Source organism: Coffea eugenioides, chromosome 9 (genome assembly GCF_003713205.1).
Source record: "Coffea eugenioides isolate CCC68of chromosome 9, Ceug_1.0, whole genome shotgun sequence".
Classification (NCBI taxonomy): Eukaryota; Viridiplantae; Streptophyta; class Magnoliopsida; order Gentianales; family Rubiaceae; genus Coffea; species Coffea eugenioides.
This window is the reverse complement of record NC_040043.1, coordinates 8,985,208-9,007,661: the sequence shown is the minus strand read 5'-3', so window position 1 is coordinate 9,007,661 and position 22,454 is coordinate 8,985,208. Positions and strand designations below refer to the sequence as shown.

The 22,454-nt window shown below is 33.8% G+C and overlaps 1 protein-coding gene across 1 annotated transcript; it reads right to left on the bottom strand.

The window, feature by feature from the left end:
* Positions 1–7,172: 7,172 nt before the first annotated feature.
* Positions 7,173–9,891, bottom strand: LOC113783137 (formate dehydrogenase, mitochondrial-like). Its single transcript, XM_027329198.1, has 6 exons — positions 9,693–9,891; positions 9,372–9,543; positions 8,394–8,934; positions 8,043–8,167; positions 7,593–7,705; positions 7,173–7,292 (listed from the first exon to the last, which is right to left on the bottom strand). Exons 1-6 carry the CDS (start codon positions 9,780–9,782, stop codon positions 7,179–7,181), a joined length of 1,155 nt encoding a protein of 384 aa, XP_027184999.1. The 5' UTR covers positions 9,783–9,891; the 3' UTR covers positions 7,173–7,178.
* Between the last annotated feature and the right edge of the window lie 12,563 nt (positions 9,892–22,454).

Sequence of the window (22,454 nt, the reverse complement as noted above, 5' to 3'; positions counted from 1 at the left end):
CAAATATTTCGCTTATTTCATAGACACATTTTTTATATATATTTTATATTTTTAACAATTTTTTATCTTTTAATACATCAATTCCCAAAAAGTGTTATAGTAATTATTTCAAATAATCTCATATCCAAACACACCTATCATCAAAGTCAAAGATACGGTTGCGTTTGAAAATACACAAACTTAAGGAAATATGTAATAAGTGCAAAATGAATAGAAAATACAAGAACTTGAATTATCAAACGTCGTTATTTTTTTGTACCTTTTTTTATAGCATGGGAAGAATGGAATTTAAAGAATGGGGAAGTATTAGGGCAATTTGATTCTAAAATTTGAAATCTCAACCTTAATCATTAGATCAAGACCTTAATCCATTATTGTTTCACAAGTAAAATTAGCTATAGCTCAATTATGATTTTTTCTGAGTTTACATTTCAAGAAGATAGTATAGTCCGTGCTAACCAAATAATTTGAAACTATAGTCACAGATAAGGAAGGACATAAAGGAAAATTATGTGGTCAAATGACATTATTCAAAATTTTAGTCCTTTTAAGAAACTTAAATAAGCAATATAACTTTTATTATGTGTTTTTATCTTAAAGCCTTATTAGAATATGCTACATTCTGTCTCAATATACATGTGCAATCTCGCGAGAATCCTATAGACTGAAGCATGAACTAACTCAATCAATCGAATTTTGTCGTCATAGGTTTTATTCTACCTTACTTTAGTTCTCTATTTGAAGTGCAGGAAAATGCCGGTTTTCATCCCCAAACTTTGGGTTATGGTTTCGTTCCTAAACTTTTGGGCACGACACATTTGATGTCTGAATTAATAATTTTTTATCAATGTCATTCTCAAACGGTAATTTAGCCAATTTTTAAAGGAACCGGTCACGTGCAAATCACATGACCGTTAAGTAAACTTAAATGTCATTGTCTGAAAAACAAAATCAGGTGAAAATGCAGTTGTATTCACTTTTCCTTTTTCTTTCACTTCGACAACTTCCTCTGCAAATTTTTCAAGACTAAGCTTTGCCTGCAAATTTCTCCGAGAGTAAACCCCTTCTTCCAAATCAAATTCTATCAACAAATCGAGAAGAAACCAGCATAAGGCAACACCCAGCGTTGTGGCTGCGTTTTCCTAAAATGAGATCGAGAAGTCTTGAGTCGTCATTATCATCAACATCAACCAGCAACACCTGGCTCTGTGGTTGTGGATTGCGGGCAAGAATGGCAACATCATGGCGGGATGATAATCCTGGGAGACGGTTCTATGGTTGTTCGAGATGGTTTGAAAGAAAATTTTTATTTTTGTTACTCTTTCAACTCAAATTAAATTGTGGCTGTGCTTTGCTGATGTTTCTAAATGGGATTATATTTGTAGAGACCTGACAGGTGTAAATATTTTGAATGGCATAATTAACCAATTTGTACAAGAGGAAGAATGATTATACAGGGTTTGCTAAGGAGGGTGAATCGGATGGAAAAAAACAATTGTAAAAAGCCGTAGAAAGGAAAAAATATTGATTGGCATCATCATACTATTGGCTATGTTGCTGATTATGTCTATTATTATAAAAAAGACTGGACATGCAATGGAGCGAAAGTTAGTGCTAAGCTTGGAGTGAGTTATTGAATTGGAGCTACTAAATCTAGTTCATTTTGATTTTTGTATTGTTTTTTATTGGATTAGCAGCAGTAGAACTAGCATTGGTTGGTTCTTGCAAATGACGGCATGTATTGACTCACCTAGCGAGAATGTAGGATTTAGGTCTTAAAGAACCAGTGTATCCTATGTATCTCTCTTGTTTATGTGGAATGTTGAGGTTCTATGTATCTCTTTTGTTTAATTTATGTAATCTTAGTTTGGTAATTTGATTGTCCTTTTGCTTGTTTAGACTGCGAATAATTTGTCAATAAAACTAGTTTGAAGATAGCGAAATGTATCAATAAGCATCATCTGGACAGGACAAATTTTTGCAAATGATGATTTCCATTAATAAAGTACCAAAAACATACTGTTTCATACTTTTTTTTAATCATTTTTTTTGTCCTATTCCTAGGGACCATCCTTTTCCGCTCGGTCATCTAGGTGATCATGTGGTTCTTGCCTTTGTAAAAAGGGTTATTACGGTCTAATGATTCTTTTAGCCTGAAAGGCTTTTAACAGTATTTTACTTGTCAAGAAAGTTTAGATGTCAGCATAACTAAGAGACATCTTTCAGTAATAAAAATTTAGAGGCACAGATACTCATAGTCAGATTAAAGCAAATAACGTAATGCATTTGATAGCAACCTTAGTGTCTAATTAATGGAACCTCTGTGTTGAAATTTCCTTGTTGAGGTACATCATAAAAGTCAGTTTTTTGGGTCAGTTTACCAGTGGCAAGAAAGCAGGTGCAGCAACTGGAACAAACATCATAAGATTTTCATTCATTTGACCACCAAATTTCATTACAAAAACAAGCCACAAGGCAGAAGAAAATAGAATCAGTCCATCTCAACATTTCAATTATGTTCCTATTGTTTCACTTTGGGGACCATAAACAAAAAGGTGACCACTACCAAAATAAGATGTCAGCATCAAAAAAGGACAATTCCAATTGGCAACTTCAGTCCATAATCTACATCAAAATAAAAGAACCATGTAAGGCATCTATTATGAACATTTATAGTAATTTGTTTTTCCCCTTCATTCTTGAAGAACCAGCAACTCGTTTGGTAGCAGCAGTAGCAGTAGCAGCAACTTCCATGTGGATAGATTTGCCCTTGACAGGCATCTGCACATTCTCTTTCTCTTTTCTTGAATGTAGCGGTTGGCTGTATTTCACTTGAGATCTTTTTAGACCGAAAACTTCATATAAATTAGGCGAAGCTGGGGCAGAACTTGTAACAGTAACATCTTCCAAATGATTAGTCTCCTACACCATCCAAATAAATAATTAGAAGATACTATGATAAACTTTGTTACTGTGGTGAACATGTACCACACTCACAGTTGAATTTGCAAACTTTGTTGCATCATGCATTAACCCATCTTGAACTCTACTTTTTGCATGTGGTCTTTTCTACAAAAGAAAGAAAAACAACCCGCAGTGACTTAATTTTTATAAACTATTGAATAGAATGTGAGAAAATGAAACTGTAACATAAAAATAGTTGTAATAAAAGGCTTACTGGTATTTTGGCAGACTTATTATTTGGATTCTTGTCAAATATTTGGGGAGTACATGTAACCAGAACCTCGGTGCAATTAGCTTCATTACAATCTCCACTGTCAACTTCATCAGATCTTGCATTATTGGCAGCTTTATTGCTCTGTATACCAAATCCCGAGGCATTGTTTTCAGCCTTTTTAAGCTTACAAGATCTCACATTATGACTTTTTTACAGACAGTATTTGTATCTTATTAACCGCCCCACTCTACGTATTTTGTTGGCCTTTTTTTTCCTTTGCTTGTTGTTTGTCATTAGCAGTCCTTCTCCTTTGTTTTTTTGGTCTTCCAGCTGCTTTACCATATAAAGGGGGTTTTGGACCATCAACATTAGTCTTCTCCCAATTTTCTTTCCCAGTCATTGGATAAATAGCTCCTTCATAGCATTTTAGGTATGTCTCAACTGTATACCAGCTGGATACATATAACATGGGATCCTTTTTAGCTAACCAAAGTGCAGCAATTGCATGGGGACAAGGAATTCCTGTCAGCTCCCATCTCCTACATGAATAAGTGTGCTCTTTAATGTTCACAGCATAATGATCACCATATGGACATGAAACTTCATACAAGTCATCATTCGACTTGAAAGGAAAACATTGTGTTGCCTTATCCATTCTTTTTTGTACTCTCTCAATAATTCTAGAACAATATATATAGTCTTTTCATTTCTATCTAGCAATGTCTCTATTCTACTGCATTCTTTGCTTCATATATAGCCTTAGTAATTCCATCATTTCAATGATTGGCTTCTCTCTAGCATCCAAAATTTTACTGTTGAAACACTCACAAATATTATTCAATAGGACATCACATTTCGAATAGGTGCTAAAGTGAGCTCTACTCCATTGAGATGGTGGTTTATCATTAAACCACTTGGCAACATCCAAGTCAATTGCTGCCATGTCTTCTATTTTCCTAACAAATTCTGCTGGTGTAATTGCATTTGCAGCAGCCCACAATGCTCTCCTTACAGCTTCACCTTTGAACCCAGAAGTAGAAAAGTTGTTATGTAAGTGCTTTACGCAGAACCTATGAGCTGCATTTGGAAAAACATGACCACAAGCCTGAATAAGTCTCTTTTGCTATCACTCATGATAGTCCATTCATAATCTCTCTCAATTTTCAAATCCTCTTTAAGTAACTTGAAGAATCATGTCTAGGATTCCTTGTTTTCACCCTCAACTGCAGCATATGCAACTGAAAAAATGTTATTATTAGCATCTAGTCCAATAGCAATCAATAGAACCCCCTACTGTTCCTTTCAAAAATGTGTCATCTATCCCAATCAAGGGCCTACACCCACCTAAATAGCCTTGTTTCACTCCATGAAAACACATGTAAAGTCTTTGGAACCTTTGCTGTCCTTTTGAAGTGCCATCCATAGTCTTTAATATGATAGAGCTACCAGGATTAGATTTCTGAATTTCATGCATGTAGGCTCCTAACTTGCTGTATTGATCACTTTCACTACCATGAATAATATCTAGAGCCTTTTTTCTAGCCCTATATGATTGTTTTTTTGTGAAGAAGCATTTGTTATCCTTCATCACTGTTTTTCTAAAATGCTCCACATCTACCTTAGGATTGGATCTAAACTCCTCACAGTACTTTCTATCAACCCATCCAAAATTTACAAGTGGATTTTCATAGGTAAAGCCACATTTGTGAATGTCCTCAAATGTCCTAATTTGCACACTTCCTTCTCCACCTAATTTTCTAGCATAGATCTGCCAATTACAGCATTCACTTCTGCATTTTGCCCTCAATCTAACCAAATCCTGCTTCACAAATTTACAAAGCCTACCCTGTCTCACACTGTAGTTTATAATAGATAACTTGCACTCTTTGATGGTGCTAAAAAATATCTTTAATTCCAATTTTGGATTATCCATGTGCTTGGAATTGAACACAACACACCTATTACTACCATTTTCATCATCAGGCCCATGCACACTCTCAAAATCTGATTCAGAATTAGAGGCTACATCATCATCTTCAGGTGGAACCAAATTAGCTTCAACCTGTCCTTGTTTTGCCGAATTAGTTTGCAATTCTTTATAGTGTTATACACCCAACCATTCAGCATTTTTATCTATGTTATCATTGAAATCAGCATCATCTTCTTCACTTTGATTATAATCAGAATCTACCGCTGAGAAGAAAGATTCACTGGATGAATCAGCTTCATTGTTATCATTCCCTCCCCATTCATGGTCATGATTTGCAGTTATATCTTTACCATTACCAGGACCTTCTTCATTCTCATTAACCTCATAAGGATCATAACCAAGTTGGTGAACTAGAATTTCATGGAATGAGACTTCAAGGTACAAGATAATTTCCCTGATTGAACCAGCAGTCTTCTGAATATATCCATGCAATTCTCTACTATTGTCTATCCTTTTAAAGCTATTGTTCTCTCAACCATAGTGCACTTTGTGACCAAAGACACCAGCAGCCTCAATCAATCTATTCACTTCAAAAATACTCAAACCTATACTCTCAACGTAATCAAGGACACATACATCTCCACCCTGATAATGTGATTGAGGAGTGTAAAAAATCAATCCTCCACAGTGACATCTTAGCGTAATCAGTGAGCTACCTTGTTCTGATAATTAAAAAAAATGTATATATCAAATACTGAATAAGTAATCAAACCATAACTTTCATATTTTAACAGAATCGGATAACCAAACCATTACTTTCATATTTTAACAGAATCGGATAAACTCATACTTTTTATTATAACTTAACTATCCAAAAGGGACTACAAGTTTATTATTCAAACATATATGTTCTAACCATTAAAAAATTAATCTTTTCAAACAATATGGACCAAACATTAACAAGATTACATCCACAAAACAGACATCAAGGGCCCCTATGTATCATATTCAAAAAAAAAGGTCAAACTTTGTAGTTGGACCCAACGAAATCAATAAAAACATCACAAACAGATATGAAGGACTACATCTACATAGAATGCCAAAAAAAGGTCAAACTTTTCATTATTAACACTTTAATTAACAAATTACTAAACCCTAGACAGCTTACCATAATTTGGGGGTGCACGATTGTTCAACTCTTTCTTTCGCATCAACATATTTCTCCACTTTCTTACTTAATCACAGCAGGTCAGCTTCTTCGATCTTCTAAAATTTCACGGAATGCGATTTTGAAGAGCAGGGGAAAGGGAAAAGGGTAAGAAGAGAAAGAGAAAGTTCAGATTTGGTTTCGGACAAGGAAAGTGAAGACAGCTGCATTTTCACCTGATTTTGTTTTTCAGACAATGACATTTAAGTTTACTTAACGGTCATATGATTTTCACATGACCAGTTCCATTAAAAATTGGCTAAATTGCCATTTGAGGATGACAATGGTAAAAAATTATTAATTCAGACATCAAATGTGTCGTGCCCAAAAATTGAGGGACGAAATGTGTCCATAACCCAAAGTTTGAGGATAAAAACTAGCATTTTCCCTTTGAAGTGCAGAGACATGTTTTAGAGCCTGCTTAGGATTGCGATAGTTTATTGAAAAATACTTTACTTAATAGAGTTTTTAATAAAAGCACTTATTAAGTGCTTAATTGTTTTTAAGTATATTATTTGGATACATAATTCAACAGGTACTTATTGTATTGGATACTATATAATTTGAAATTTTTTTAATATATTTATCTCTCTATTTAGTTCATAATATAGGATAAAATAATTAAATTTAAATGAGTGAAGCTTTTCGCACATAATTTCTGGACAAACAACTACCCACCCATACAAGTTCACAAACCGATATATATATATATATATATATATATATATATATGTAAATGTTCTGGAATGTCTGAAATCTTTCATTCAGAGGAAATACAAGGCCAATTTTCCTCATTATTCTGCAAGCGTCTTCCTAAGTTTGACACTTACTACACACACCAAACTCGATGGACTAGGTTTTATTCAACGATACTGGCTTGCTAGCTCCCCATCCTTAACAATGTAATGTTGTGGAGGGAAATCTTCTCCCTTGAAGTACCTATCCAGCATGTCCTTGACTCCAGCTGCATAGCGTATCTGCAGCATTTTCTCATCATATCAAAGTTACGTAAAAGGCTGGCAAATAGAGATTGAACATCTGCCTAAACATAGCAGCTATGTGGGATAATATGAGTTTGCCTCGGTGACAATTTGGAAGCGCTTAACAGAGCTGGAATCTTGAAGACTAATATATGTAAGAGATGAATTGAAGTCCCAACTATAATTTGCGAAAAATCAAGCAAAAAGTAGAAGAACAGAGTTTGGGGAGGTGGGCGTCACAGCACAAAGAAGAAAAATTCGAAACATGGGAGGATATGACATCTCCAGGAATGGTACCTGTGCATCAATGGTAGTACCAGAAATATGAGGGGTCATAGCTTGGTTTGGCATGTAACGCCAAGGATGGTCCTTTGGAGCTGGTTGTGGATTCCAAACATCTCCACTGTAACCTAATCTTGTGAAAAAACAACAAGGAAGAGCCAGTTAAGGAGGGAGGTTGATAAAAAGTTAACCTTTTTTTTTTTACTTCCTAGAAAAAATAAAAAACTTAAACACAGAAAAATTGAAATGCTCACCCCCGCAAACCCCCCCCCCCCCCCCCCAAAAAAAAAAAGAAAAAGAAAGAAAAAGATATCTGTTCATTGATTTCTATCAAAGTAAGAAATTTGTTCATCGATTTCTATCAAATTTGACGCATCAGACGTGCTATCAGAAACTAAAAGTTACAAGGAAAGTCACATCTTTGTATCATTTGAAGTCATGAGAAAAACTGAATGATAATATCACCTCCAATTTGTCCGCTAGAACAACCATCAACAACTGCTTGTGTGTCCATGATTGCTGCTCGAGCATTGTTTACAATCAAAACTCCTTTCTTTAGCTTAGCAATTCTATCTTTGTTGAACATCCCTCTGATTCCAAAAAAAAACAAAACATTTTTTTATGAGTACTCAAAGAAAAGGGTTATGCTGATTGTCAAGCAACAAGTTTCAGCGTTTCACAATAGAGTAAGGTGCAAGTCTGCCCCATATTATTAGCTCAAATGCAACCAGCGATGCTTTCAAAATATAGAGATTGATTCAAAAGAATAAGCAGTTTACCATTCTCACAGCAATGTATAGCATGACCCCAGCTTACCTAGTTTTTTCTGTAAGAGGCATATTAATAACAATTATGTCACATTTCGGCAGCATCTTATCGAGATCTTCCTCGAATTTGGCTCCAATTTGATTCTCCAACTCAGGATCCATCTTGAGCCGATCATGATAGAGAAGATTACAGTTGAAAGGTTTCAATCTCTGCAGCAAAAGCCTGCCTATACGCCCAGCACCAACAGTTCCTACAGTCTTGCCTTCAAGATCATAAGCTCTGTAAGCAATACCTGCAACATTCCAATCCCCTGTTATGACTTGATGGTGTCCAGGCACGAAATTTCGAACAAGAATGAGGATCCTCATCAATTCATCTTCTGCAACCGAGACAACGTTACTCCCAGTGACCTCTGCAACTGTTAACCCAGCATCTGCTGCAGCTTTCAGATCAACATGATCTGAGCCAATTCCAGCAGTCAGCAAAAGTTGCAGATTTTTTGCCTTCTTAATCCTTTCAGCCGTGACATATGCTGGATGAAATGGGGTAGTTATCAACACATGGAGGTCCGGAATGTGTTTCTCAAGTTCTGCAAATGATAAATCAGAAATGCCAATGTAAGTAGTGTCATTTAAACAATGTCAGAAATCACTACTGGAAAAGGTTCTAGGTACTTAGTCACGGAAACAAGCCAACTTGAAATTGATATTAATAGTCCAGCGCTGCTTTGGATTTTGAATACTTAAACCTGAGGTTGAGATCCAGCAACAAATTGTCCTCGAACATGATTGTTTAAGATGTTTAGCTAGCGGTATATGTTAGAAAAAACAAATACTCTCCACACCAAAATCCAATATACCAAATGCCTGATCTACAATCACCAAATAATCTCCACAAAAACAAACTGCCAAGCGATGTACTACTTGGTCATGGGCCAATTGCAACACAATTCATTCTCAGGAACCGAAAGATTGTGCTCTAACTAAACAAACATGTTTATTTACCATATGATACTGAATTCCTTACCACAATATGGTCCTTCTTTGTCCGAAGTGACTATGTATTGATGGCCCTGTGATTCTAGCCATTGGCGGATGCCCAATGCATTTTCTGTGCACCCAAGAAAATTGGGATTCTTTGCAGCATATTCTTTTGCATCATAGAACACACCAACAATCTTTTTGCTACCAGGAGAGGCCTGTAATTCAGTGCGAGTCTACTTGTTGAAGGTTTTATTGCATTTAAAATCAATGATTTCATGTACAACTGAGATTAAGAGTGATTATTGCAAGAGTTTAGCTGTTAATTTAAGCGTAAAACCAAAAAAAAAAAAAAAATGCCACTTACATGGAGGTGTCTGGTGACAAGTGATGAAGTTGAATCCCCTGAAGAGGTAAAAGCACGAAGTGCAGAGGCAGCTACACGCTTCATCGCCATCTCTAACTGGGTCACTTCACCTCAGCCAATATCTCCTTGAAACCACAATTGCTTGTCTGAAAGCGGATCGCCCACTAAGATATCCTGTTTTTGCAACTCTGTGACTGGCTAGTGGCTACAGTCTACAGGCTTACGAGTTTTATAGGCGAGGCAGCCTTTTCTTTACCATCTATTATTATCAATTACTAGTCCCTACCTCCATTATTATCAATTCGTCCCTACCTGTTTTTCTCTCTAGTGCTAAGAAAAAGTATCAGATAGACCAGAAACATAGACATGAATCAAAATTGTACTCCCTCTGTGAGATTGAAAACGAAATGCTTTCCATTTGGGATATTTTAAAATATTTATCATCTTATCCAAGTCAAAGTTTATCATCTTATCATCTTATCACCTTTTTCTATATTTTCAATTAAATTCAGATTGAAAATTTAAATTTTTAAGAACAATTTTAAAAATAAATACACTAACGTTACGTCAAATCATTATTTTTAAAAAGTTCAAATCCCGAGATATGGCAAAAATTTGGAATGGAAAGAATATTTGACTAATGAAAAAGATGAAAGAAAAAGAAAAAAGAAAAAAAAAACTTGAAATGCATAGGCATGCGTATGCTATAGTGCTATTCTAGTAAAAAAAAAATTTTTTTTTTTTTGACAAGATCCTAGTACAAATTCAAATCACTTTTTTTAAGTCATCAGCTATAGTATTCTAGTAAAAATTCAATTCACTTTTTTGAGCCTAAGCCACGCGGTCAAGTTAGCCGCCTAGCAACTAGCTGAATTGACAAAAAAAAAAAAAAAAAAAAAACTAGCTGAATTGAAACTCTAACGTCCAATTTCAGTTTAGCTTCTAATGGGTTTGGATTTTTTTTTCAAATATTTAATGAATGTTAAGCTTTAACTAGGTTGACAATTTTTGCTAATCAAAATTTAGTTATGTACCCTGTAACTATTTTTTTTTCCATTGTTTAAAAATATCTGGATAGTTCTTAATAATATGAAGAGAAAAATGCAGTTTTGGTACCCAAACTTTGACATATGAGTGGTTTTAATCCCCAAATTTCGGACAATGACATATCTAGTACCTAATTTTTTAACTATTGAACACATTTAGTACCCCTGATGGATTTTTTTTCAAATTACTATTACAAAAAGTCACGTGATAGTCACATGTCTGACACCTATTGTATAAAAAATGTCAAAAATACGTAAAATATCCTTTTGATACTAAGTGTCATGTAAAATATCCTTATAAAACTAAGTACTAAATTTAAGGACTAATAATTTTATCAAGTAAAATATCCATCTGACACTAAGTACTAAGTTTAAGGATTAATAATTTTATCAAAAGGATATTTTACATTTTTTGATATTTTTTTTATACAATAGTTACCAGACATGTGACTATCACATGACTTTCTGATAGCAATTTGGAAAAAAATTGTCAAAGATACAAAATGTGTTCAAAAGTTGAAAGTTTGAATACTGAATTTCTTTTCATCCAAAGTTTGGGGATGAAAATGGCTAATCGGCCAAAGTTTGGGTACAAGAAATGCATTTTCCTCTAATATGAACATATGAACTTGAGCATCTATTGATAAAACTCAACCAACGAGGCCATCACAAAGACCTTTAAGTGTCTTTGTGTCTTTGTGAGGTGTAAGGTTTAGAGTTCGACCCTTGTTTACCATCATTTGCCATTAATACGTGACTCCTTTAAATGTAAATAGGTGTATAGTGCATCTGTTTGGTTCGATGGTGATTCAATTTTTATTGATTTTTTTTTTATCCAATTGGACCCTTTCTTAGATAAGGTGGGACGGAAATCCTTCCTCCTGCCCTGTTGTCCAAACATTCATCTTGCTTCATCACCCGCTCATCCTGCCCTGCCCCGCTCCACTTCCCCTAAGGGTGACCGTGGAAAAAAAGTGCAATTAGTAATTTAATATAAATATATAATTACTAAAAAAGTATATAATATAATAAACATATAATTAGTAAAAAGTATAATTCGTAATTTATTGTAAATGTATTAGTGCAATTAATGATATTAATTATATTACATATACATAATCTAATACTTATAATTAATAATAATATTATTATAAATAATATATATATATTTGCGTGTGTGCGCGCGCGTGTGTGATGGGACGATCGATGGGACAGGGTTATATTTCCTATCCAGTGCCCACCTTTTAACAGGGAAAGAAAATGATCCTCGCCCCATCCACCCTGACCCAGTTGCCATCCCTAGGTAGCGGTAGTTTATACTCCCTTCCTTTTTTATAACTGACGTTTAAGAAATTTACTCTAGTGTATTTTTATCTGTCGTTTTATTATTTCCATACAGTATTAATTATTTTTTAACAATTTTACCCTTTTATCTCTCTTTTCCAATACAGGGTTCTTAATTACTACTCCTAGTAATTATTGCATTGCTTTTGGCCTAGTAAAACAACACTATTTAGTACTCTAGTGAGAGAAAATATGGATGAATTGGACAATTAATGAGGGTACAAAAGGAAAGTAGTGTACAGATTTAAGCAATGAAAAACTTTTCTTAATTTGTGTGCAAAACCTTAAACGTCAGTTATAAAAAAAGGGAGGGAGTAATTGGTAAGGACTGTGAAATCCAATTTGTGCTTGAACTCTTCTGAGGTTGTTTTTCTCTTTTGTAGTGCCGGCATGGGTGTCCACTCGTTCATTCTAAAGGGCCACTCGCTTTTCAACTTGTGAATGATGCTCAGGCAAGAAATTTTGTAAATGATACGTTGTCGTTGTCATTTAAGATGTTTAATATAATAGCAGAAAGTGTGCAACAATGTTTGGATAACAGATTTTTCCAAATAATATTTTACTTACATCATAAATACATTTTTTAACTTATCTTTTTATATTTTCAATCACTTTTTTATCTCACATACATCACATCATAAAAAGTGTTACAGTAATTATTTTAAATAATACTCTATTCAAACAAACCAGCGGGTGCAAAGTTGCAGTAATTTATTAAAAAATACTTTATCTAATAGAGTTTTTAATAGAAGCACTTATTAAGTGCTTATATGCTTTTAAGTATATTAATTGAATATATAGTTCAATAAATACTTATTGTATTGGATAATATATAATTTAAAAATCTTTACATACGTACTAGCTAAATAGACGTATTGATTAATCAATTGTTAATAGTGATAAATACCAAATGAACAAATCAACTAATATAATTGTTGTTTTCTTTGTATACTTTACTATAAATAACTTGTAAATCTTGCTTTCTTGCATGATATACATGTTATATTTGATTGAGTAATTGTAAACTCTAACTAGTTTATATGTGCTTAAGTTGTTGAATTACTACATCAAATATACTTTAAGATGTAAGCTACATATATTTTGTATCAGTCTAGAGTTTATGATGAATGAATTACTAAGAGTTAATTTGGCAAATAAACAATTGTTTTGTTGATTTGTAGTAGAAAAATTTGGGTAATTATTTCGTTTATTTTTTAAGAAACTTAAAAAATTCAAGGTAATTATTTTGTAGTAGAGTTAAAGAATTGGCTAGTGGAGTGAGAGAAATGGAAAAAATTAAGAAAAACAAAAAAGAAAAAGAGGAGGGAGACAAGAGAAAACTATTATGATAGGAAGAATAGTTTTGTCTAAACACACCATTAAGGGAAGTAAAGTGCCTATAGAACAGTTTAGGGGAGTAAACTGCCATTTGCTGTATAGTTAAAAGGGTGTTTAGTGCTCTGAAGCCTAATTAGGGGCCCGTTTGGGGTTTACTCCTATATCCTTTCTCCAAGATAACAGTTAGACCTTCACCCATTAGGTTCGTACCAATACAAAATTCTACGGCAAATTCCACTTTACCTCCTGTGATTTCATATTTTTTACATAACCCCTCTATGATTTCAAAAATAATACATAACTCTCTCATGGTTTAGATTAAAATGTCAAAGTGACGAAATTTGCAATCCATGACAGATCCAACTAAAATGTCAAAAATACACTTATGTAAAGTTGAAAATTATTTATTAACCATGGGGGGTTATGTATATATATTGAAAATCATAAGGGGATTATATGGTAAACACTAAACCATAAAGGAGTTATATGGTAAAATATAAAATTATACAAGGTTAGAGTGTCATGCATATTATATTTATATATTTTGGTCACTTCAACCATTTTAATTTTTAAATAAGGGTAATTTTGACATTTTTATAAGTTCTATTACCGATGATCGTTTTCATCACTTTGACACTTTAATTCAAACTATGAGAGAATTATAAATAGCTTTTAAAACTATAGGGGATTATGTAAAAATTAGTTATACCACAGGGGGTAAAGTGTAATTTGCCCAAAATTCTAACAAGTAAAACCTTTTCAAGTGATTGACTAATTCATAATGTGTAAAAAGGAAGAAAGATGCCGTATTTTGCACTCGTATCACTAAATTATTATAAAGGCGGCAATTGCAAACCACAGTTCAGGTTACATGAAAACTAGTTTGAGCATCACAAATTTGTTTAGTGTCACAACAGTAGTATACCAATTACCTAAATGTGATTGAATAAGAATTTCCAAAACTTATTTTTTTCTCGTGACAGCCACCTTAAGTAAAGCAAATCAGTGACCTCATTACATGCGCTAGATAGCAATGAAAATATGAAGTTGAAACAAACATCAAGCCCCACACCAAACTCAGAAGTTCTTTGTTGACACAATTCGAGCGGTGCTGTAGGCTAGGCTTTACCTACGGTAAGAAGTTCCTACCATAGTCGGACGGCTCCAGGAGGCCCGTTAAAAGTTGCCTCTCATGGCAACCTTAGAGGTTTGGCAGCAAAACATGGCCGCCCCTGTGGCTGCGGCTTGGGATTGGTGAAGTTTTTGTGGTGGTGGTTGTATCATCACCCGACATGGCTAAAGAGATTCTGGCTGGTCACTCTAGTCATTCACGGTCTTCTGCTGTAAGCGTTTTGCATTTTGCATTGACTTCACAACATCCTTAATTTTCAAGCTCTCGTTGCACCACAAATACTCACTATAGACGGATCCGTCGCTAGTGTTCTAGGGAGATAAGGATGTAACTTTACATGATTGCACTGAAACTTCTATTACAACAATCCTGATCTTAATAAAGATCTTGCATTCCAATAACTGAGACCGAACGAGAGAAGACACCTCAAAAATGTTGCTAGTGTCCTAGATGAGAGATAAAGACGTTAACTTGTATGATTGTTCTGAAACTTCTATTACAACAATTCTAATCTTAATAAAGATCTTGCATAGCAATAACTGAGATAGACTAGGGGCAGAATTGGAGCAGGTCATATTGGCCATGTCAACGTGACATATTTGGGCACTAAATTACATCATACAAAGCAGGCAACATAGAAACACAAAATGTTAACGTTGAATCAACTAAAGTTCCATTTGTAGCCGACTTGCAAACACCGGAAACCAAGCAAATTTTCATTAATAATGTCCCTTAACATTGAGGCCATGTATGATCACCTAGCATTAATAGGGTAATTTCAGAAACCTCCCCTGAGATTTCTGATACTTTCATTGACTTCCCTTGAGTTTTCAAAAATTACACTAACCTCCCTTAGTTTTATATTTTTGGCAACAATTCAGTCCAAACACCATTAAGATAGCATTTTCATGAGTGAGATGATATCTCTATTCCACAAATGCCCTTTTGCTTATTGTATTAGTAAAAGATTGAAAATCAATAAAGGGTGAAAAACAATTCAGGAGGTGTAAGTGCAATTTAGAAACTTGAAAGCTACAGTAATAACTCGAAGCCATGTTTCAGCAGCAACACCAATGGCTAGTTTTGTGCAATGGCCATTTTTCTCATTCTTGTACAACAACTTATAAAATTCACAACTATTCCATTTGGGGTATGAACTTCAATATTTAAGGTGAAAAGAAGTGATTTTGTTGTACTATATTGCATGTTGATAGTGAAAAACTTGGTGCAGAAATTATGGCCTCTTTAAGCCATAGTAGGGAATCATAGAATTCACCCACAACTTCCACCATTAAGAATAGATATTGCAGCTGCAATGGCAAGGCTATAGTGAAGATATTTGAGAGTCAAAAGAATCGAAACAAGTTATATTTCTATTATGCAAAGTGTAGGTACTTCAAATGGTATGATGGAGGTGAAGAAAAAATTAGTAGTAAAAGAAGAGACAACAATTTAGTGAGAGAAGAAGTTTACAGTAGAAGAAGAGATAGCAGTTTAGTGAGGCAATTGCAATTTTTATTGTTAATTACACATCAAAAAATAGTATTGTGTGAATGACAGTAATTACAGTTATTGTTGTTAATTACACATAAAAAAATAATTATTCCTCTTAAGAATCGTTATTTCTTTTGATTAATTCATGGGATAACTTTTTCCAAATAAATGTTGGTAATAAACCCAATGTCTTTGGACAAATAAGTGATTTTAGCCTGGATGATGTAAGCAAAGGGTCCCAAAAATCTGATAAAGGAGGTTAGTATGATTTTTAAAATCTCAAGAGAGGTCAATAAAAATGTTACAAACCTCATGGGAGATTTCTGAATTATCCTTATAATATGAATATCTGAAATGGGCCATTTGGATCACATTTCTTAAAGAATGAACTTTAGGCCCAAAGAAAAGATATTGCTAGAGCCTGTGTCAGGACAATTTGTACTTCAACATAATAGCCCAAATTTGGCCCTTTTAATTCAATAAGATTTAGGCTCAAAATGGGTCAGGCCTAAATCAGAATTTCCGCAAACTTCTTTACGATAGTAATTTTCAAATAATATTATATAATGCAACTATTGATATATCTAAGAAGTAAAATAAGAATGTTAAAAACACGTTACAAATTACTCTTAATCACAATTTTTCTAAATTTATCATTATTCTATCTCCTTATCCCTATACTTTAGGTATTTTCACAATTGATTTTTAGACAGTTTTCGCGATTGTGAAGATCCTAAGCTAAACAAATAAAAATACAAGTAGTTTTAGATATGCTGGGATTCATTCCAATTCTTAATTCTTATACCCTCTACCCAAGCACCACCTTAGTGTTTAAAAGCATTTTGTTATTTAGCAAGTTCAAAATCCCATCAGGATTGTGCTTGTTTGTTTAGTAATCGAAATTCAAATGAGCTTTTTGAAGTCAAATTCGAGTAGATTGAACTATATGCACATGAATGTTAAATTTTATGTTAATTGCACGAAATTCAATCCGTATTTGAAAATTTAATGAAGTCAAAATATTGTTCATATTTACTTTAATTAGTTAGCAAATGAGGCTCAAGCTCAGTTTAAGTATTAGCGACGCAAGGAAAAATCCCAAACATCACTAAACTTTTGAAGAATGTTCCTATTTGATCTCTAAACTTTTAAAAATGTCCATTTGCTTCTTAAACTTTTCAATTTGGTTTTGAATGTTCCACAATTAGGCCAAATTCAGGTAGGATAAATTTTATATTTCCAATTATATATTGTTTCATTTAATTGAGCTTCTTTTTTTTTTTTTAAGCAGGAGGTTTTGAACCTAAAATTTCTTATTTACAATCCGTCCCACTTTACTACCCAACCCAAACCTCTCCATTCTAATATAAAAATTAGGAAAATATTTCCATTCTATCAAGTTTGGATGAAAACCTAACTATTGAATAGTTTAACCAATAAAAATCACAAAACTACTACTTCGATTAATGATATTCAATGTGTATGTTTTTCTAATATATATATTAATAAGAATCTTATGAGTTAATCACAGTTTTCAAATTCTAATGACCAATTTAGGGGAAAAGGAATAGTTATGCAATTATGTAGCATTTAAGGTAAAGATCTAAATTAAGCAATATCTTTGTTGCGTATACACGTGAACTTGAGGTGATTTGAACAAATAACTAATGAACATTGCTTAAAGCTTGATACTGAAATCTATAATCCAATAAAGAATTTAGAAATTGTCAGCTTAGTAATTATTCTCAACTATAGACTCATGAATGCAATTTATACGTTCCAGAAAATTAATTTCTCAGTGAAACTTGAAAGCAACTCAAGTACCACTCTGGTTTTTCTTAAGCTACCATGTTTTTATAAACATGAGCCCTTTGTCAAAGTTGCCAAAGTCACATCACTTATTATTTTTTTCCCTAATAAATGATTTCCACTTCCAATTTACTTCATGGTGATCATTTGTTGTCCGGCTCCAAGAAAGGTTTCAGACACACGAAAAATGGCAAATGGTTCCAACATTAAATGTGCAAAATAGACTACTTAAACTCATCAAGGCTACACCAATAGGTCATAAATAGACAAGACTCCATTTCCCGTCCACCAAAGGAAACTCATGCTCAGCTCTGTAGCTGCAAAACGCAACAACTTTTTAATGTTGCATTAACTGAAACTCAATTTGTAGTTGCTACCAAACACACACAAAGGTGGGAAAAAAAATAAAGAAAGAAAGAAAAGAAGCTTGATCTATTTATAGAGGACTAGCAAGCAGTAGAAAGGAATTAGCAAATTTTCATCAAAATCATCCCTTCATCACATTTTCAACTGTGAGTCCATAATCCCATATAAGATCACCTAGCATGCTACTGCTTTCCTTATTCTAGTTGATCCTCCAATATAATTGATTTTGCACATATAAAAAGGATTTAAGTACCAAGAAATGGCAATATCTTGGGAACACTTTTGGATTTTCCAATCAACAATGTCACACGGGTTTGGATCCTACATGTTTTTCAACTCGTTCCTGACCGCCTCTCCATGGCCTTTGCTTGCAACAATAGCCTGGACAATTGCTCTCCGCCGGCTCACACGAACCAGACCATTTATCATGGACATAACAGCAATATCACTTGTCCACTTTCTCTTCTATCGACAATCATCCTTCATCTTGATACTAAAATCAGTGCTGATTTTGAATGGAATACCCTTCTTGTCCATTCACATTGCTTACTTTCTCAGCCCGCAAATGGCACTAAACCTCATGGGTAATCCTTGGAGGGTTGCGCCTCGACCAAAGCTTTGGCAGTTTGTTTTCTTGGTTTTGGCTTTCAGTTATCTCTACAGCGTTACGAATTTCTTCGTGAGTCGAGAAATCGAAGCTGGGATAAGAGAAATGCAAAATGTTATTGGGATTATTCTGGAGTTCTTTAGCCTCTATTGCCTTTTGGGTCATTTGCTGATTGAGCTCCCTAGGCGTTTCAGGGAAGCTCAGGTTGCTAGAGACATCCGAGTCATTGGTGGATTTGGCGGGAGAACACAAGCCTAATTAACTTGGTTGCTGCAGAAAATATCATGAATTTGGAAAAAGAAAACAAAAGTTTTCAATAATGCGAAGTTAGTTTAATTTTAGTGTTTAAGTGTGGGTTGGCAACCCTTGTAAATAATTATTAGTGCAAGAAATAGTCTAATTGTAGTTAGTATGGCTTAATGTTAGTTTAGTAGTAGCTAGTATGGCTAATTGTCAGTGTAACTATTTTAATTAACAATCTTTTATTGATTTTGATTTTAACTCGCTCTTTAAGTGTTTATATGTTTTTAATTATTGTTAGATTAGTATGACAAAGTAATTGAAGAAACAGACTAATAACCTTAGATTTATTCAATATAATTTTTTCTATGTCAGATTTTGCAATTAGTTGATGTTGTCTAAGTTATTCCACAGCATATTCTAAGACTTGTGAATTTGCTCACTAGTTTAGATTATGGCATCAAAATTTGTATTTATGATAAAACTAGTAACCATTGCTTACAGGGATATTCTACCTTTAGATATCTTTTGATAATCCCATGAACTTCTGTCTTTAAGCACATTCAGCTAAAAGATTAAAAGATAATCGTTTAATCATTCATTTGGAACTTCTTCTCCTATTTTTGCCTTCACTCTCTTTTATTTTTATCTCTATCTCTCTCTCTCTGTTTTTTGTTTAATTGCAGTTAGGCTTTGTTAATGACTTCTTCATTCTTTCTCAAAAGCAATTAAACATAAACCGTATTAGAAAGTTCTGCTAATTACAGATTGAATATTGAAAATAGGATAACCGGTTTGTTATGGAATTTGTACAGCATAGTTTTGCAATCAATCGTATTCATTCTCATTTCGAGTTTTGATAGTTTATGCCATGAAAAGTACAAAAATCTACTACTAAAAGATATTCTTGAACATGTTATATCGAGCTTAAGCCAAATGTAATATGCGACCTAGCTGTTGAAGTCATGCTTTAGATAGGAATATACGTGCACAAACTCATATATTTGAACAAAATCTCATTAAGTTTTGTTTGCTTGAAGTACACGAGGCAATTAACTAAATAATAACTCAAGTTCTATTAAACTTCTTATTGAGCATATTTTTGAGCCAACAAATAATGGCTAGGGAGATTCTTCGAGTACTTTTTTTTTTTTTTTTTTGCTGACGGAGTGGGTGTCCGGTCAATTCTTATGGGGCCCGACTAATCCCACTCCGACCTGGGAGAAAAGGCCCCATCCCCCGAACACGTTAACCACGGGACTCGAACCCTTTCGGGAGGTTGGACAGCGGCCTTAAGGAAGCAATCGTGACCAAACGAACTGTCCTGTGAGGAAGGGCGATTCTTTGAGTACTTCCCTTTACCATATTCACTGTTCGAATTCTGTGCCTGATAATTAGGAATCGCCATATTCTATATTCGCATCTTGTACCAGATAATTGGGGATTGAAAGGCCGTTAAAAGGGCTAAAAATAACTCCTTGATAGACTATCATTTCAAGTTCACAACCCAGTTTTCGAATAAAGAAACTAGGCAACGTCGTACTTTTTGCGTGCCAGATAAGTAGCCATAACTCCTTTAGCTGCCTTGTCCTTCACAGTATCAAAGTCTCAGTCCAAGTTGCCAGGAGTTATTTCACTTGCATCTGCTTTGAATCATTTCCAGTCTCGACTAATTTCCCCTGTAATGATAATTTGTTCTCATGGCTCTAACAGAGACCACAGGCACATTATAAATAGCAAACCTTTTCGTATGGTACCAAAAACTTTCTTTTTTCTTTTGGGTTGGGTAGAAGAGTAGTCAAACAAAATCTTCATCACTAGTCTCTGCCAAAAAATATCTTCTCTACCAAACTTTTTTGCTTTTCTGGTATTAAATCTACATAACCACGAATATAAGTTGCAAATTTCTGTCAACTTTACTAGTGTAACAAATTAATCTATTTTTGTTCTGCAGGTTGAACGAACTATTGGCAAATTGGTCCAATTCTGTTTTGCACTATATATATGGCAATGGTGTCCAACTACGTTACCCTTGTTTGGATGATACAACCTCATGGCTCATAGCCATAGGTAGATACCGCCCTCGTCCTACTTGCCTTGGAAATCATAAGGGCTCTCCAAAATATTCCTATCTATTGGCAAGAGTTAAATATCTGTAGGCTTTTTCAGTCCATTGAAGGCCAAGAAGTCAATGTCATATTGAACTACCATTGAAGCACAAAATTGTATAGCTTCTAGGCTTAATCACATATTGTCCCCTTATAATTAAGGATGAGTAGCAAATCACCCCAATATTCATGAAACGTACAAATTGCTCTCTTATGACTAAAGTCAAATGTAAATGAGTAAGAAAGGAAATTTGTCTCATGACCTCCTTTTTTTTATTTTTCTTCTTCTTTCTATATTGTATTCAAATTTCTTTTTCCTCCTCCATCTATATTGTGAAATATAAATCTCGATGAATATGTGCTTGTGTTCTTCTTTTTATGGTTAAATATTTATTTTTTTCTTATAAAGGATTTAGTCATCCTAAATCATCATGAGAAATAAAAAATTAATGCACATTTATTAAAGATAATTCAAGTACATGCTAATTTTACTAACAATTTCTCATTAAGCATCAAAATTATATATTACATATATAGTATAACTATTTTAATTTTATCTTTCATTCTCTTCTTCATTCTTCTTTATTCTTATTAACAGTTTCTTTTAAGGTTTAAATACGTACCATTATTTTGTTAAATAGCATATCAAATTATCATCAAATATAATGAAATTAAAAAGTATATGTTTAGTAAAAATATTTTACATAATTTCTATTTTTTGATAAAAATTGATGCATCATATATAATGGTAGTTAACATCAATAAGTAATTAATAAGAATATACTTAAAATAAATGTATAGAGATAGGAATGAAGGATGAGGAAAAAAGATGTAAACAGAGTAAAGTAAAGTAAAGAAGAAGAAGAAGAAGAAAAAAGAGAAAATGAAAAAATGGTTATTAGACATATCTTTATAATGAGGCCATCATTGTCCTTTTGCTATGCACAAACAATTGACTTTAATTATCAGAGGCAGTTTGTACGTTTTGAATACAGGGTAATTTGCCTCTGAGTCGTGATTACAAGGGGACAATTTGTAACTTAGCCTATCTTCTAGTAAAGTACATTTGCCTCATATCTTGCATCAGGTATCTTCATAGGCTTTCTTAACTTTTTCCACCTTACAAGAAGCAGCACATTTCAACCTAACTCTTCCCCGTCTTCAACCTTTTTTTCATTCCTCTGAATTCAGTTCTACTTCACGCTTCACAGAAGAAAAATGCCAGTGTCCTGGTGCAACTATTGGCTTTTCCAGTGGCTGATATCAAACAGTTTTGGT